Below are 17,544 nucleotides of genomic sequence, written 5' to 3' on the forward strand. Positions count from 1 at the left end.
ATTTTGTAGATGGAATTAATCTCTTAATTTCTTTTTCAGGTTGTTCTTTGCTGGCTTATAGGAACACAACTGGTTTTTGTGTGTTGATATTGTACCCTGCAATTTTGGTGAATTTGTTTATTTGCTCTTGTAGCTTTTTTGTGGAATCTGTGATTTTCTATACATAGAATCCTGTCATCTGTGAATAAAGATAGTTTTACTTCTCCCTTTTTGATTTAGATGTCTTTTGTTTCTTTTTCTTGCCTAATTGCTCTGACTAGTACTTCCCGTACAATGTTGAGTAATAGTGGTGAACGCAGGCATCCTTCTCTTGTTTCTGGTGTTAGGGGAAAGCTTTCTGTCTTTCAGCATTGAATATGATGTAAGCTGTGGGATTTTCATAAATTCCCTTTATCATATTGAGGAAGTTACCTTCTCTTCCTAGTTTGCTGAATATTTTTATTATGAAAGAGTTTTGGATATTGTCAGATGTCTTTTCTCCATCAATTGGGATGATCATGTGGTTCTTTTCCTTCATTCTATTAATATACAGTATTACATTGATGGATTTTCTTATGCTGAACCATTGCTTACATTACTGGGATAAATCCCGCTTTGTCATGGTGTATAATCCTTTTTAATATGCTGTTGAATTCAGTTTGCTAATATTTTGTTGAAGATATTTGCATCTGTTTCATAAAGATATTGATAATATTCTTGTCTTTTCTCATGGTACCTTCTTCTGGTTTTGGTATCAGGGCAATTCTGGCCTCAGAAATGAGTTAGAGATTGTTTCCTCCTCTTTTGTCTTTTGGAAGAGTTGGACCAGGAATGGTCCAAATTATTATTTTTTTTAAATATCTGGTAGAATTCACCAGTGAAGCCATTTGGCCCTGACTTTTCTTTGTTGAGATGTTTTTGATGATGATTCAACATATTCCCTCTTTATGGATCTATTGAGATTTTCTATTTTTTCTTGGCTCAATTTAAGTAATTTGTGTGTTTCTAGGAATTTGTCCATTTTATCTAGATTATCTAATTTGTTGGTATATAGTTGTACATAATATTCTCTTATGATCCTTTATTTTATTTTTTAAGGTCAGTAGTAATGTCCCCACACTCATTTCTGGATGTAGTTATTTGCATCTTCTTTTTTTCTCCCCTGTAAGTTTAGCTAAAGGTTTATTGATTTTATTGATCTTTTCAAAGAACCAATTTTAGGTTTCATTGATTCACTCTATGATTTTCTATGCTGTATTAAACATATCTGCTTTAATCTTTATTATTTCCTTCCTTCTGGTAGCTTTGGGCTTAGCTTGCTCTTTTTTTCCTAGTATTTCAAGGTGTAAAGTTATGTTACTGATTTGAGATCTTTCTTAGTTTTTAATGTAGGCATTTAAAGCTATACGCAGTGGCTAAGGTTGTGTGTCAACTTGGCTGGGCCGTGATTCTCAGTGGTTTAGCAGTTATGATGTACTTCGGCAGTTGTGTAATGATGTAATCGCCTCCATGATGAGATGTGATATAATGCAAATACTGCCATGAAGAGATCTGCTATGAGTAGCCCATCAGTTGAAAGGGCATTTTCTTGGGGATGTGGCCTGCATCCAGTATATGTGAACTTTCTGGTAAAGCTCACGGGCTTTTGCACTACTCTGAATCCTGCATTCAGCTCGTCAACATCTGCCCTCCAGTTCTTGGGACTTGGGCCAGTGGCCTGCAATCTTACCAGCCAATCTTGGATTTGTCAGCCTTCTCAGGCTGTGAGACAGCAGCCTTCTGTCTGATCTGTGGATCTTGGCTCTTCAGCTCCTGCAGCTGTGTAAGTCAGGAAAAGCCTCCAGGCTGCTGCCTGACCCACGGACTTGGGACTTGCCAGCCTCTACAACTGCATGATCCATTTCCTTGAGATAAATCTCTCCTTCTCTGTCTCTGTCTGTCTCTCTCTCTCTATATATACATACATATATACATATATACACTATATGTATGTATATATAGAGAGAGAGTGATAGGTAGGTAGACAGACAGACAGATTGATAGATATAGATCCCCACACATCTGTCAGCTTGTCATACTGTGGTGGCTTGAGTGTTACTGTGATGCTGGAAGCTATGCCACCGCTATTTCAAATACCAGCAGGTTCACCCATGGTGGACAGGTTTCAGTGGAGCTTCCAGACTAAGACAGACTAGGAAGAAGGACCTGGCAGTCTACTTCTGAAAAAACAGGCCAGTGAAAACCTTATGAATAGCAGCAGACCATTGTCTGGAATAGTGCCAGAATATGAGCCCCTGTGGTTGGAAGGCACTCAAAATATGACTGGGGAAGAAATGCCTCCTCAAAGTAGAATTGACCTTAATGACGTGGATGGAGTAAAACTTTCAGGACCTTCATTTGCTGATGTGGCACAACTCAAAATGAGAGAAAACAGCTGCAAACATCCATTAGTAATAGGAACGTGGAATGTATGAAGTATGAATCTAGGAAAACTGAATATCACCAAAAATGAAGTGGAATACATAAACATCAATATCCTAGGCATTAGTGAGCTGAAATGAACTGGTATTGGCCATTTGGAATCAAACAATCATATAGTCTACTATGCTGGGGATGACAAATTGAAGAAGAATGGTGTGACATTCATTGTCGTAAAGAACATTTCAAGATCTCTCCTGAAGTACAACACTGTCAGTGATAGGATAATATCCCTATGCCTACAAGGAAGACCAGTTAATGGGACTATTATTCAAATTTACCCACCAACCAATTCCAAAGTTGAGGGAATTAAAGATTTTTACCAACTTCTGCAGTCTGAAACTGATCAAACATGCAATCGAGATGCATTGATAGTTACTGGTGATTGGAATGTGAAAGCTGGAAAAAAGAAGAAGGATCAGTAGTTGGAAAATATGGCCTTGGTGATAGAAATGATGCTGGAGATCACATACTACAATTTTGAAAGACCAACAACTTCTTCATTACATATACCTTTTTTTCCAACAACATAAATGGCGAATATACACGTGGACCTCTCCAGATGGAATACACAGGAATCAAATTGACTACACCTGTGGAAAGAGACAATGGAAAAAGCTCAATGTCATCAGTCAGAACAAGACCAGGGGCTGACCGAAAAATAGACCATCAATTGCTCATATGCAAGTTCAAGTTGAAGTTGAAGAAAATTAGAACAAGTCCACGAGAGCCAAAATACAACCTTAAGTGTATCCCACCTGAATTTAGAAACCATCTCAAGAATAGATTTGACGCCTTGAACACTAATGACCAAAGACCAGACGAGTTACGGAATGACTTTAAGGACATCATACAGGAAGGAGGCAAGAGGTCATTAAAAAGACAGTAAAGAAAGAAAAGACCAAAATAGGTGTTAGAAGAGACTTTGAAACTTGCTCTTGAATGTAGAGCAGCTAAATTGAAAGGAAGAAATGATGAAGTAAAAGAGCTGAACAGAAAATTTCAAAGGGCAGCTCGAGAAGACAAGGTAAAGTATCATAATGAAATATGAAAAGACCTAGACTTGAAAACCAAAAGGGAAGAACATGTTCAGCATTTCTCAAGCTGAAAGAACTGAAGAGAAAATTCAAGCCTTGCATTGCAGTACTGAAGAATTCTATGGGCGAAATATTGAATGATGCAAGAAGCATCAAAAGAAGATGGAAGAAATATACAGTCACTGTACCAAAAAGAATTGGTCAACATTCAGCCATTTCAGGAGGTAGCACCTGATCAAGAACTGATGGTACTGAAGGAAGAAGTCCGCACTGCACTGAAGACACTGGCGACAAACAAGGTTCCAGGAACTGACAGAATACCAAATGAGATGTTTCAGCAAACAGATGCAGCAATGGCGGTGCTCACTTGTCTATTTCAAGAAATTTGGAAGACAGCTTCCTGCCAAACAACTGAAAGAGATCCACATTTGTGCCCATTCCAAAGAAAGTTGATCCAACAGAAAGGAGAAATTATCGAACTATATCATTAATATCACATGCAAGTAAAATTTTGCTGAAGATCATTCAAAAGCAGCTGCAGCAGTACATTGACAGGGAACTGCCAGAAATTCCAGCCGAATTCAGAAGAGGATATGGACCGAGGGATATCATTGCTGATGTCAGTTGGATCTTGGCTGAAAGCAGAGGATACCAGAAGGTTGTTTACCTGTATGAAACGGCATTTGACTGTGTGGATTATGACAAATTATGGATAATATTGCAAAGAGTGGGAATTCCAGAACATTTAATTGTGTTCATGAGGAATCTGTACGTAGACCAGGAGGGAGTTATTCGAACGGAACAAGGGCATACTGTGTGATGTATAGTCAGGAAAGGTGTGCGTCAAACTTGTATCTTTTCACCATACTTAACTCAGTCTGCAAACCAAAAGGTTAGTCTCACTATCCTCACTTCCAAGGAGCACTCTGGCTGTATTTCTTCCAAGACAGACCTGTTTATTCTTCTGGCAGTCCACGGTATAGTCGATATTCTTTGCCAACGCTGATGATTCAAAGGCATCAATTCTTCTTCAGTCTTCCTTATTTGTTGTCCAGCTTTCACATCCACATGAGGGGATTGAAAATATCATGGCTTGGATCAGGTGTACCTTCGTCCTCAGAGTGACGCTTTGTCTTTTTAACACTTAAAAGAGGTCTTTTGCAGCAGATTTGCCCAATGCAATATGTCTTTTGATTTCTTGACTGCTGCTTCCATGGGCGTTGATTATAGATCCAAGTAAAATGAAATCCTTGACCACGTCAAGCTTTTCTCCATTTGTCACGATGCTGTACTGTATCTAGATAAACAAAATAATTTCAGCCTTTATTCTGTGCCCTCTTCCCTGCCCCTCCCCCCCACCCCATGGCTTTTCTCTGGTAGGCTACGGTAGGCTACCTCCTCTTACACTTTGAAATACCTAATTTGCCCTTGGTATCTATTTTCTGGACTCAATGGGAAAGTTGGATTTAGGCCAGTCTCCCCATAGTTCTGATGTAAGGAATTGGTATCTTATTCAGACCCACACACCCAGCATGCCAAGAAAGTGCATTACTCTCTCTGGTGAAATGAGTTCCTTTCTGTGGCCTTTTGCCTTAGTTTTCTGGAAAAACAGCTTGAGAGATTTTTCCCTAAATCTTGAGGAATTACCTTTGCCCTAGTTTCCTACCCTAGAGGGTTTGTTACTTTTGTCCTGGTTGATTGACATTTCTTGGGTAAGCCGTAAACAACTTGAGGTATGATACTTTTTGTCTGGCTCTGGACTGCAACCTGTCCTGTGATTGGTGTGTACCTTGCAGGGATTGGTCAATCAATATACTATACAAATGAAGGGACTGTATGCTGCGCAAAGTCACCATAGCCTACTATGAAAATGAAATATCTGTGACCTACTGAGAGGAGATTGGTCAGTTCTGGCTTTGGTGGGAAGGCCATGCCTTGAAATTGACGAAGAGTCTGTGTATACATGCAGCCAACCCTACAGCGGTTTCTCAGACAGAAACTAGAAAGAAGCAGAAAGGAGAAAAGGCAAGAGAGAGAGAAGAGGCAAGGAATCTCCTAAAAGAGTTATAACAGGGGTCAAGGACCATAACACTAAAGAGGCCCGGAAGGAGCCCAGCAGCAAGTCAGCGGCAACAGGCCCAGAAGGGGCTCTGCAGCAGAATCTGTGGCGACATATGGCAGGACCAAGAGGAGCCTGTCCTGAGTAGGCTGAGAGAAGCCTGTCCTAAGGGGGTCAAGAGAAGCCTGTCCTCAGGGGGCCGAGAGGAGGCCTGCACAGCTGAGGGGAGGCATGGATGGCAGAGAGAAGGGCCTGCTTGTTAACATAGCTGGAAGGAGCTGAGACAGCTGTCCTGCACTGAAGAAGGGAGGGATATGCTCTCCCCTTCCGATGAGCTTTCCAAACTTTGCCTGCATGCTTCCTGATCCTGAGTTATACCCTGTTGCTTCCTTGATAAACCACTTTAAGCATGGTCTGTGAGTTCAGTGTGGCCAATGCAACGCTTTACCAAGCCCAGAGAGAAGTAGAGAGTACCGTGGGAGGGACAGCTGGTGTCAGAGTTGGCAAAAAGGTTGGCAAATGGAGACATGTCTGACCTCCAGCTCTAGGAATTAGCTTTGGGCTGATCCTGATTGTTATCCCCGCTGAAGTTGGACAGGTTCTGGTGCCACTGCTGCCTCCCACACTCTCCAAAGTTAAATGTAGAATATATTGTTTATTTTTAGTAAATAGCCATTATTCTGTCATCTCTGAATTAATCCAGCTCTTTATAAAATCTGTTTGTTTTCCAGCTTTTTACAACTCATTCTGTAAAATTTTTCTTTTTTTTTAAGTGTGTCCTAAATTGCCTGCATTTCCCAGCAGTCTCTTCATTTTTATTCTATATCTTAATTTTTCGAATTTGTTCTATGATTAAAAAATTGTTTTTGTGCCAAAATTTTTCATCCGGAACTTTCTATTTCCTCCTGAAGCCAAAGCTCGAGCTGTATTCTCCTCACTGTTCTGAAGCTGTTATTGCGCACCCCACTTGACCCTGTCTCCAGTGACAGGGATACCAAGTCTCTTATCTTGAATATTGCTTATCACAGTTTAATGGATTTTCAAAAATTTTGTTTTAATTTCAAAAGTAATACAAATAAGTATTCGTATATAAACATTCAAACAATGTAAAAGGCAAAAGTCCCCATTGTTCACCTTAGCACAAGGTTGAACTAATTTTAATAACTAATATTAATATAATATGTAAGCACCCTCAGAAATATTCAATTAATGTTTTGTAGATTTTTAAAATAAAGGATTTATACGGTACACATTAGTTTCCAACTTTTTTTCAGATAATTTTTTGGGGCAATCCTTCCAAGTTAGAACATAGAGATCTACCTTAGTGTTTTATAAGCGGTGTCATAGCATTCTCTAGTGTAGTCATTTAATTATTTTCATATCGTTAGGCATTTAGGTGGTTCTTAATTCCTTCAAAACCCATTCTCAGTGGAATTCTTGAGTCAAGAGTGTGAACATAGTATCTATTAAGTCAGTCAAAGTACTCTCAAAAGTGGATGTACTAATTTATATTTCTACCTACTTTGCATGAGAGGGTACCCTTGCCAGCCATTGATATCTTCCATTTTAATTTTTTATTAGTGTGATAGGCGAAAAATGTTTCAGTGTTGTTTTAATTTGCAATTCCCAGCTTACTAATGAGATTGAACATATTTTTCATGTTTACTGGCCATTTGTCTTTTCCTATAAATTGTTTGGTCATCATTCTATTAAAATATTTGTCTATATTTTATTAATCGGTAGAAGTTCTTTACATATTTGGTATATTAATCTCTAGTTCCTTATATAGGTTATAAACATTTTATCCCAACTTATCTGTTGTTTTTAACTTTTTATGGTGGCTTTTATTGCATGTAAGTTATTAAGTCTGATAGAGTCAAATTTATTATTGTTTTCCTTGTAACGTGCTTTGATTCTTGTTTAGGAAACCTCACTACCCAGGGTTATAAACATATTCTCCCACATTTTTTATACTAATACTTTTAAAATTTATTTTTCCATGTTTAGTTCTCTACTCCGTCTGTATTTTATGTTTGTGAATGGTATAAAGTATGCATATAACTGCATTATTTCCAAATGGCTAACCACTTTCCCATTATAATTTATTAAATAATCTTCTATTGATTTGATTTTTCACTTACTAATTTACCTTTTAACCTGCTGCCGCTGGGTCGATTCCAACCCACAACGGCCCTAGAGGACAGAGTAGAACTGCCCCATAGGGTTTCTAAGGAATTTGAACTTCGGACCTTTTGGTTAGCAGCTGTATCACTTAACGTGCTCCAGTTTATCTTTCAGACATAGTTATATTTCTAGACTCTATTTTGTTCTACTAATCGGTTTTTCTTTTCCTACGCCAACACCAGTTTTATTTCTGTAGTTGTAGACTATGTTTTTTATATCTCGATCTATAATATTACTTATCCTCTCACTGTATTTTTATGCAAATAATGTCAGCCTTCTACACTTGTTTGCCAATTGTGTCTTCCCCCCACGACATACTTACATAAGTGCTGCTATGCCAACATTTTTTTACATGCTGCTGTAAAAAAAAACCCTGCGGCATAGTGGTTAAGAGCTACGGCTGCTAACCAAAAGGTTGGCAGTTCGAATTCACCAGGCATTCTTTGGAAACCCTATGGGGGAGTTCTACTCTGTCCTGTAGAGTTGCTATGAGTTGGAATCCACTCAACCGCAAGGGGTTTGGCAAAAAATTAGCATAGGTGCTTACAAAAATACCTTGTTGGGGGAGGGCGTGGTTGGCAAACAGACATGGAAGTTGTGCATTATTTGTGTAAAAAATACAGTACTGTTTATGTCACCTCCTCATACTAATTTTCTGTACCTCATCTCCTCCATTTCATACCTAAGCTTAATTATATTTCTTTTCAATTCAGTATTTTAGATTTATTTCCATATTTAAGCAACTGGCAGGGCCAGGACTAGGGTGAGGCAAGCGAGGTACCAAGGGAACAAAAGTTAAGAAGGCACTGACTTGAAGGGTCCTACAAGTGCCTCAACCATGTGCTGGCTCTGTTTAAACAGTAATAGCTCAAGACTCCTTTAATTCTTAGCAGAGAAGCTATTTATGATCTCTGAAACCAGAAATCTGGAACGACTTCTTAGGATTGCTAGTTCTGCCAGCATGACTATTTGTATACTTCTCCCATGATTTGTTTTACCAAGAAAAGAAGTTTGAGAGGTAGCAGGACAACCTGTAACACGATGGATAAAAACCGAGAGAAGAGAATGTTTCAAGAAGGAGAGAATCATTAGACGTAAAGAGACTAAAAAGGATAAGTATTCTTAGGAAGAATATTTCCCTCTTGCATTGTTATCCCTTCCCTTCTGATCCTACTGTCTCCACCTCAGTTTAGATCTTTATTAAGAAAGCCCTTTTAAGTGGCTCCTGCTCCCTTTCTCTTCTCTTGCTAACTACTTGTGTAGTCGTGGAATTACGTAGCTCTTTCCTGACATCTTTCCTAAAAGGAGACATACTGTTCCCTTTCCCAGCTTCTGTTAAAATTGAATTTTAAGCTGTATTTTCTACTCTAATTATATAATTTTTGTGTAAATTTTTCTCGCCATGTAGAAATAGTTTGAATACTACACATTACTCTTAGGTGATACGCACTTATATTGGATTTTTTTTTTTTTTTTATGTTCTCAATCAGTACCAAAGGGCGATGATGCAATAATACATATTAAGAGGTTAAGAGAAAAGCTTGGTTTGCAAACTATATTACTGCAGCATGATTTGAAATACAAAAGTTCTGAGACTGCAACTAAGATCATTCTAAAGGTATGATTATATTTGATTCAATTTTTGAACTGTAAAAACCAATATTTAAACCTGTGTATTAATCTTTATTTTGCTCATTTCAGCCATTAAATGAAAGTCAAACATTACATTCATATCAAGCTACAATCATCGTTTCACAGTGAATGCTTATGGAAAGTATTTCCCATCATTTCATTTCACTTATGTAAAGAATGGGAGAACATATAAGACCTATAAATTTTCAGTCTACGGCACAGCAGAACATTTGTGCTTGTCCTTTCTCATCCCATCCTCTGACTGAATTCCCAGAAAGGAGTGAGATCTCCCTGAAATCTGAATCTGCTCTTTTTGTTTGTTTATTCCTATGTATCAGTTTTTTTGTGACTTGAGAAGAAATTGTAATGTAATTTTGCTCCTTCTATCTTCTCACTCTCTTACTCCCTGGCACCTGCTTTTCCATCTCTTGATCTCTGTATTTCTTTAGTCTTTCCATTTTCTCCTTATTCTTACCTCGTTATCCTTATCTTTCTTTAGAGAAATTTTATCTTTTCCAAGGTCACATGACCAGAGGGAGGGGGAGGATGTGATAAGAGCCAAGGTCTTCCTTTTGAGGCCTCTTTCACTACAGCTGATCTAAGCTTGAATAGGATCTGTTCTTGGTTCTAGATCAGGGATTCTCAAAGTTGGTCACCAGGCAAGCAGCATCAGTACTGTCGCCTTGAAATTTATTCAAAATGCATACTGTCGTTTCCACCCCATAATCCATTGCCATTGAGTCAGTTCTGACTCATAGTGATCCTATAGGATAGAGTAGAACTGCCCCATAGGGTTTTCAAGGAGCAGCTGGTGGATTTGAACTGATGATGTTTTGGTTAGCAGTGGAACTCTTACCCATCGCACCACCAGGGCTCCATTTCCACCCCAGACTTACTGAATCAGAAACTTTGGGGTTGGGGCCCAGCAATCTGTATTTTAACAGGCTCTTCAGGTGATTCTGATGCACGATAGAAAATCACCACTCTTCCAGGGAATTCTTCTGTAAGGGGCTACATAATAGATATTTAGACTTTGCAGACTATGATCTCTGTTTTATCTACTCAGCTCTGTCATTGCAGTGTGAAAGCAACCATAAGCAATATGTAGACAAATGGGCATGCCTGCAGTCCAATAAAACTTCATTTACAAAAACACGGTTTGCTGACTCCTGGTGGTGTAGTGGTTAGGAGCTACGGCTGCTAACCAAAAGGGCAGCAGTTCGAATCCACCAGGCGCTCCTTGGAAACTCTATGGGGCAGTTCTACTCTGTCCTACAGGGTCACTATGAGTTGGAATCGACTCGACGGCAGTGGGTTTGGTTTTTGGTTTGGCTCTAGCTTGTCACCATGAGAGTAAAAGATCTTTCGATCATCGTTCAGAGGCAGCGTAACGTGAAGAAAAAATACATGTGTAATGGAATCTGATTCACCTAGTTTTGAGTCTTTATTTACACACACTGTGTGATCTTAGGTTCTTAACCTTTCTTGAGTTTTAGTTTCTTTGACCTTGAAATGGGGATAATAATACTTAGAGAGTTGCTTTGAAGGTTAAATGAGAGAAAGTGTGTGGTATGGTGCTGGCAAATAGAGGTCATGGTAGTGAATAAATAAATAAATAACACAACTGATAGCCTGTCCAAAAACCAAACCCAGTGCCTTCAAGTCAATTCCGACTCATAGCGACCCTATAGGACAGAGTAGAACTGTCCCATAGAGTTTCCAAGGAGAGCCTGGCGGATTCGAACTGCCGATTCTTGGGTTAGCAGCCGTAGCACTTAACGACTGCACCACCAGGGTTTCCTCATAGCCTGTACTCGGGCTTAATATCCTTGGACTCTCAAATAAGGTACATTTCATTTGTATGTGAAGGAATGAACTGAGAATATTAAAATTTACTTGTTTTTAATTGAAAAAATATTTTAATTGGAATATAATACTCTTATATTTCTATAATTGAATTCTTTAATTACATATATCATTCATTTAGAATAATTGTGTCTATCTTAAGGTCCTGGTAACCTTATGTTTTGAAACATAATTTAGAACAGAAATGCCTCAAATAGCCAAATAACTGCCACAAAGCCTATGTACTATACAAGTCATCACTCAGAGCTTATTTATTTCATCTTATTTGCAGTTTTTAAACTCGTTTTTTAAGGTTTCTTGGTACATATTATATCTGAAGCCAAAATAAGAAACTGAAAATGAGACAATTGACAAGAAACAAATAATAATCTTTCAAGAGAGGAGACAAAAAACAAAACCAAAAGACTGTAAAACTTGATCCAGATTTTCAAACGATAATAATTGGGAACTGTTTAGTTACTCAATTCAGTAGCTTCTGAGGGTATAACTATCCTACAATAGCAAATACTAAATGCTCTTTTATAATAAAATTTAATCACCAGGAAAGATTAAATTAAACTTCATTTTACTTTTTATTGTTTTAGAACTATTTTCATTAGTAAAGGTTATAAGTTTCAAAGCTAAAAGAATAAAATTTCAATTACAATTTTTTTCTTGTGTGGAACAGCTGAGTTCTCAGCAATAATGTGAGGTCAATGAGGGAGAGGCATTACAGTGTATTGCAGTAGCTGAAAACTCGAATTTAGAGTCAGACTCGTATTCAGCTCCCTACTCTGCAAATCCCTGGCTGTGTGACTTTTTTCAATTTACCTAACTTCTCCACATACTAATTTTAGCATCTGTTTAATGAGATTAAAAGGATGGACTGTTAATCTCTTTAAATTTAAGAAATTAAAGTTTAAGAGATGAAACTTCTATAGTGGTTGTGAAGATGGTGTATGTGGAACACTTACTGCTTATTAAAATACCCACTACTTCCTTAACAATATTAGCTATTGTTATTATAATACTAAACAACCATCATTATTATAATAAATGATAAATTTACTGTGACCAAGATGATTCTGGTGTTGGCAGACAAATTTAGTAGATGCACGACATATTTATCTCCACATATTCCCACGTGTCTGTCAGTTTGTCGTACTGTGGTGGCTTGCATGTTGCTGTGATGCTGGAAGCTATGCCACCACTATTTCAAATACCAGGAGGGTCACCTATGGTGGACAGGTTTCAACTGAACTTCCAGAGGAAAACAGACTAGGAAGAAGGACCTGGCAGTCTACTTCTGAAAAAGTTAGCCAGTAAAAACCTTATGAATAGGAACAGAACGTTATCTGATATAGTGCTGGAAGATGAACCCCTCAGATTGGAAGGCACTCAAGATATGACTGGGGAAGAGCTGCCACCTCAATATAGAGTCGACCTCAATGACGTGGATGGAGTCAAGCTTTCAGGACCTTCATTTGCTGATGTGGCACAACTCAAAAGGAGAAGAAACAGCTGCAGACATCCATTAATGGGAAGTGGAATATACAAAGTATGAATCTAGAAAAATTGGAAGTCATAAAAAATGAAATGGAATGCATAAACATCGATATCCTAGGCATTAGTGAGCTGAAATGGACTGGTATTGGCCATCTTGAATTGAAGAATCCTATGGTCTACTATGCCAGGAATGACAGATTAAAGAGGAATGGTGTTGCATTCATCTTCAAAAGGAACATTTTGAGATCTATCCTGAAGTATACAGTGCTGTTAGTGATAGGATAATATCCCTGCGCCTATAAGGAAGACCAGTTAGTGCAACTATTATTCAAATTTACCCACCAACCCCTAATTCCAGTGTTGAGGAAATGGAAAATTTTTACTAACTTCTGTAGTCTGAAAATCAAACATGTAACCAAAATGTGTTGATAATTCCTGGTAATTGGAATGCAAAAGTTGGAAACAAAAAAGAAAGAACAAAACCAAAACCAAACCCTTTGTTGTCAAGTCGATTTCCACTTGGAGTAGAACTGCCACTTGCAGTTTCCAAGGAGCATCTGGTGGATTTGAACTGCCAACCTTTTGGTTAGCAGCTGTAAGTCTTAACCACAATGCCCCCAGGGTTTCCGAAGAAGGGACAGTAGTTGGAAAATATGGCCTTAGTGATAGAAACAACTCTGGAGATTGCATGATAGAATTTTGCAAGACCAACGACTTCTTCATTGCAAATACCTTTTTTTCAAACATAAACAGCGACTATATATGTGGATCTCTTCAGATGGAATACCCAGGAATCATATGGACTATATCTGTGGAAAGAGACAATGGAAAAGCACAATATCATCAGTCAGAACAAGGCCAGGGCCAACTGTGGAGCAGACCATCAATTGCTCATGTGCACGTTCAAGATGAAGCTGAAGAAAACTAGAACAAGTTCACTAGAGCCAAAGTATGATCTTAGTATATTCCACCTGAATTTAGAGACCATCTGAAGAACAGATTTGATTCATTAAACACTAATGAGTGAAGAAGATCAGATGAGTTGTGGAATGATATCAAAGATCATACATAAGAAAGCAAGAGGTCATTAAAAAGACAGGAAAGAAAGAAAAGACCAAAATGGATGTCAGAAGAGACTCTGAAACTTGCTCTTGAAGGTCTAGTAGCTAAAGCAAAAGGAAGAAACGGTGGGGTGAAACAGCTGAGCAGATTTCAAACAGTGGCTCAAGAAGACAAAGTATTATAATGACATGGGCAAAAGAAAGACCTAGAGTTAGAAAACTGAAAAGGAAGAATATGATCGACATTTCTCAGGGTGAAAGAACTAAAGAGAAAATTCAGGCCTCGAGTTGCAATATTGAAGAATTTGATGAGCTAATATTAAACGACTTGGGAAGCATCAAAAGAAGATGAAAAGAATACACAGAGTTGGTATACCAAAAAGAACTAGTTGGTGTCCAACCATTTCAGGAGGTAGCATATGATCAAGAACCGATGGTACCGATGGAAGAGGTCCAAGCTGCACTGAAGGCGTTGGCGAAAAACACAAGGCTCCAGGAATTGACGAAATACCAATTAAGATGTTTCAACAAATGGATGCAGCACTGGAAGGGCTCACTTTTCTATGCCAAGAAATTTGGAAGATAGCTACCCGGCCAACCGAATGGAAGAGATCCATATTTGTGCCCATTCCAAAGAATAGTGCCCCAACAGGATGCAGAAATTATCAAACAATATCATTAATATCACATGTGAGGAAAATTTTGCTGAAGATCATTCAAAAGCAGCTGCAGCAGTATATTGACAAGTAACTGCCAGAAATTCCAGCCGAATTCAGAAGAGGACGTGGAATGCGGGATATCATTGCTGATGTCAGATGGATCTTGGCTAAAAAGCAGAGAATTCCAGAAAGATTCTTACCTGTGTTTTATTGACCATGCAAAAGGCATTCAACTGTGTGGATCATAACATATTATGGATAACATTACAGAGAATGGGAATTCCAGAACACTTAATTGTGCTCATGTGGAACTTGTACATAGACGAAGAGGCAGTCATTTGAACAGAAAAAGGGGATACTGAGTGGGTTAAAATCAGGAAAGGTGTGCATCAGGGTTGTATCCTTTCACCATACCTGTTCAACCTGTGTGCTGAGCAAATAATTCAAGAAGCTGGACTGTATGAAGAATGCAGCATCAGGACTGGAGAAAGACTCATTAACAACCTGCCACATGCAGATGACACAACCTTGCTTGCTCAAACTGAAGAGAACTTGAAGCACTTATTGACGAAGATCAAAGACTACAGCTTTCACTATGGATTATACCTCAACATAAAGGAAACAAAAATCCTCACGACTGGACCAGTAAGCAACAGCATGATAAACAGAGAAAAGATTGAGGTTGTCAAGGATTTCATTTTACTTGGATCCACAATCAGTGCATGGAAGCAGTAGTCAAGAAGTCACACAACGCGTTGCATTGGGCGTGTCAGCTGCAAAACACCTCTTTGAAGTGTTAAAAAGCAAAGATGTCACTTTAAGGACTAAAGTATTTCTGACCCAAGCCATGGTGTTTTCGATTACCCCACATGCATTCAAAAGCTGGACAATGAATAAGGAAGACCCAAGGAGAATTGACGCCTTTGAATTATGGCGTTGGCAAATAATATTGAATATAACATGGACTGCCAGAAAAACGAACAAATCCATCTTGGGTAAAGTACAGCCAGAATGCCCCTAAGAAGCAAGGACGATAAGACTTGGTCTCACATACTTTGGACATGTTATCAGGAGGGACCGACCAGTCCCTAGAGAAGGACATCATACTTGGTAAAGTGACTCGTCAGCAAAAAAGGGGAAAGACCCTCCACGAGATGGATTAACACAGTAGCTGCAACAATGGGCTCAAGCATAACAACAGTGGTGAGGATTTTGCAGGACTGGGCAACGTTTCCTTCTGTGGTACACAGGGTTGCTGTGAGTCGGAACCGACTCAACGGCACCTAAGAATTAACAACATGACATGTACGTAAAAGGTATATTGTCAAGTTCTTTGAGTTAGCAAGCATGGATTAATTAAATAAGCATATAGATAAATTTTCATGAATGTTTCATCAACACATTTAAGAATGAAAATTAAATATTAAATCTTTTGAGATTGATTTTATTGAGCTTTGATTAGATACAGTTAACTTTGATGATATTGTTTTTATATTCAATCTATATTAAAATTGTTTCAATTTAGTTAGTAACGTGTTTGGCCATTTTACTAGTTAACTTAGTGAAATTAATGAGTAAATTTTTTTTTTTTAAACCTCAGGAACCTTTGAGAGATGATGGAGAATATGTGTACTGCCTTCCTCGGAGTAACCCCAAAGTTCTTTACAATCCGTATGATCTTCAGGCGGTCTCTGCTCACAGAGCCAGACATTGCAAAGAATTTTGGGTTATTACTGCTTCATTTATTTCCAAGGTAATAGTAATGGATGTTTTCAGCTTTCAGAATCATAATAGAAAAAAGATTTTCCAATGAAAATTTAATAGAATACATTTCTCTGCATGTTTCAGACACACCTGGTGATTCGTGGAGCAATTTATTCAACAATGAACTGAATTCTGTTTGTGTTTAAGAACCTTCTTAAGAGAAAGTTATTTGATAGTGGCATATCTTTCTTCTTTTTTAGGTTTGAGGATTCAACTTTTAAGAAAACTTTTCACCTCTTAAATACTTTATTAATATTTGGTGTCATTTTCTTTTAAGGACGGTAGCAGACATTTACTGACATAACAGAACCTGTAACAATCATAATGGTAATAATAATAACGTGTTCTTTATTGGCAGAAGTTGTCAGAAACTTTATTTTCAGTGGGAGAAATCCCCTTCCTGTACTCTTACATAGCACCTTGATACAATCACAAGTTGTAATTGTATAGTTCTTTGTTTGATCATTTATTTAAGGTTTGTCTGCCTGATTCTGCTGTCCTAGCCTCCCAACCACACTCTAAATATGCAAGGGGAGGATCACATCTATGTGAAGTAGATCAGTATTTGCAGATATGGGAATATCTCTAATCTGAAATATTAAATGAAAAAGGAAGCATCAAAGTAATAAAAAAAAGTACATATAGATACATATGTGCTGATATAAGCATTTTTATTTCTGGAAGAAATTTCACAAAAATATTAACATTCAAATGGGGAAGAGGGGTCCTTGGGAAGAGAGAGAGAATTCCTTGATGAAGGGCATGTAGTTTGTGAATGTCTGGGTAGGAGTTTGGTGACTACGACAGCCCTGTAGTTAACACTGAGTTCCAAAATATTACTTTTTTAGAAAATATGAAAATTCAGTGTAAAGTATCCCAAAGTGAGAAAGAAGTCTCTTTTTTTTCTCTGTTGGAGCACAAGAAAGAGTGTTAGAAAAAAGCAAGAATAGAAGTGGTGTATGAAGGGAAATCAAGCTTGTGTGTAAATGAAGTGGCTGGGGGTTCAGATCTAGAAAAAACTTAATTATAAAGGTAGTAGTTATGAGCCAAATATAGGCTTTCTTAAAAACAGCACATATTTCTTTAAAAATAAGGCTTTGTGCTTTGTATTTGCAGGTTACTAAAGTAGGTGATACAGAAGAAGTAGAACTCTTACCTATTGTGGAATGGCTAATGGAAAGAAAATGTTACTACTTACTACAGACTTTCAAAATATTCCTCAATTTCCGGTGAGATGAAGAAAAACCATTTATTTGTAGTTTGGAAAAGCAACTTCTGGGATAGTCGTATTTATAGGAAATTATAGAGGAAGTGGACTATTCTGTAAAAATTTTTTTAGG

At 38.0% G+C, this 17,544-nt stretch overlaps 1 protein-coding gene across 1 annotated transcript in view; it reads left to right on the plus strand.

The window, feature by feature from the left end:
• DNAH14 (dynein axonemal heavy chain 14) overlaps positions 1-17,544 on the plus strand; it is a 379,927-nt gene that overhangs the window by 19,966 nt on the left and 342,417 nt on the right. The window contains exons 4-7 of the mRNA XM_049867924.1: positions 9,228-9,355; positions 16,041-16,199; positions 17,150-17,156; positions 17,331-17,433. Of these exons, the coding sequence (XP_049723881.1) occupies positions 9,228-9,355; positions 16,041-16,199; positions 17,150-17,156; positions 17,331-17,433 (397 nt within the window). The remainder of the gene's footprint in view (positions 1-9,227; positions 9,356-16,040; positions 16,200-17,149; positions 17,157-17,330; positions 17,434-17,544) is intronic.

This window comes from Elephas maximus, chromosome 24, assembly GCF_024166365.1.
Source record: "Elephas maximus indicus isolate mEleMax1 chromosome 24, mEleMax1 primary haplotype, whole genome shotgun sequence".
Lineage (NCBI taxonomy): Eukaryota > Metazoa > Chordata > Mammalia > Proboscidea > Elephantidae > Elephas > Elephas maximus.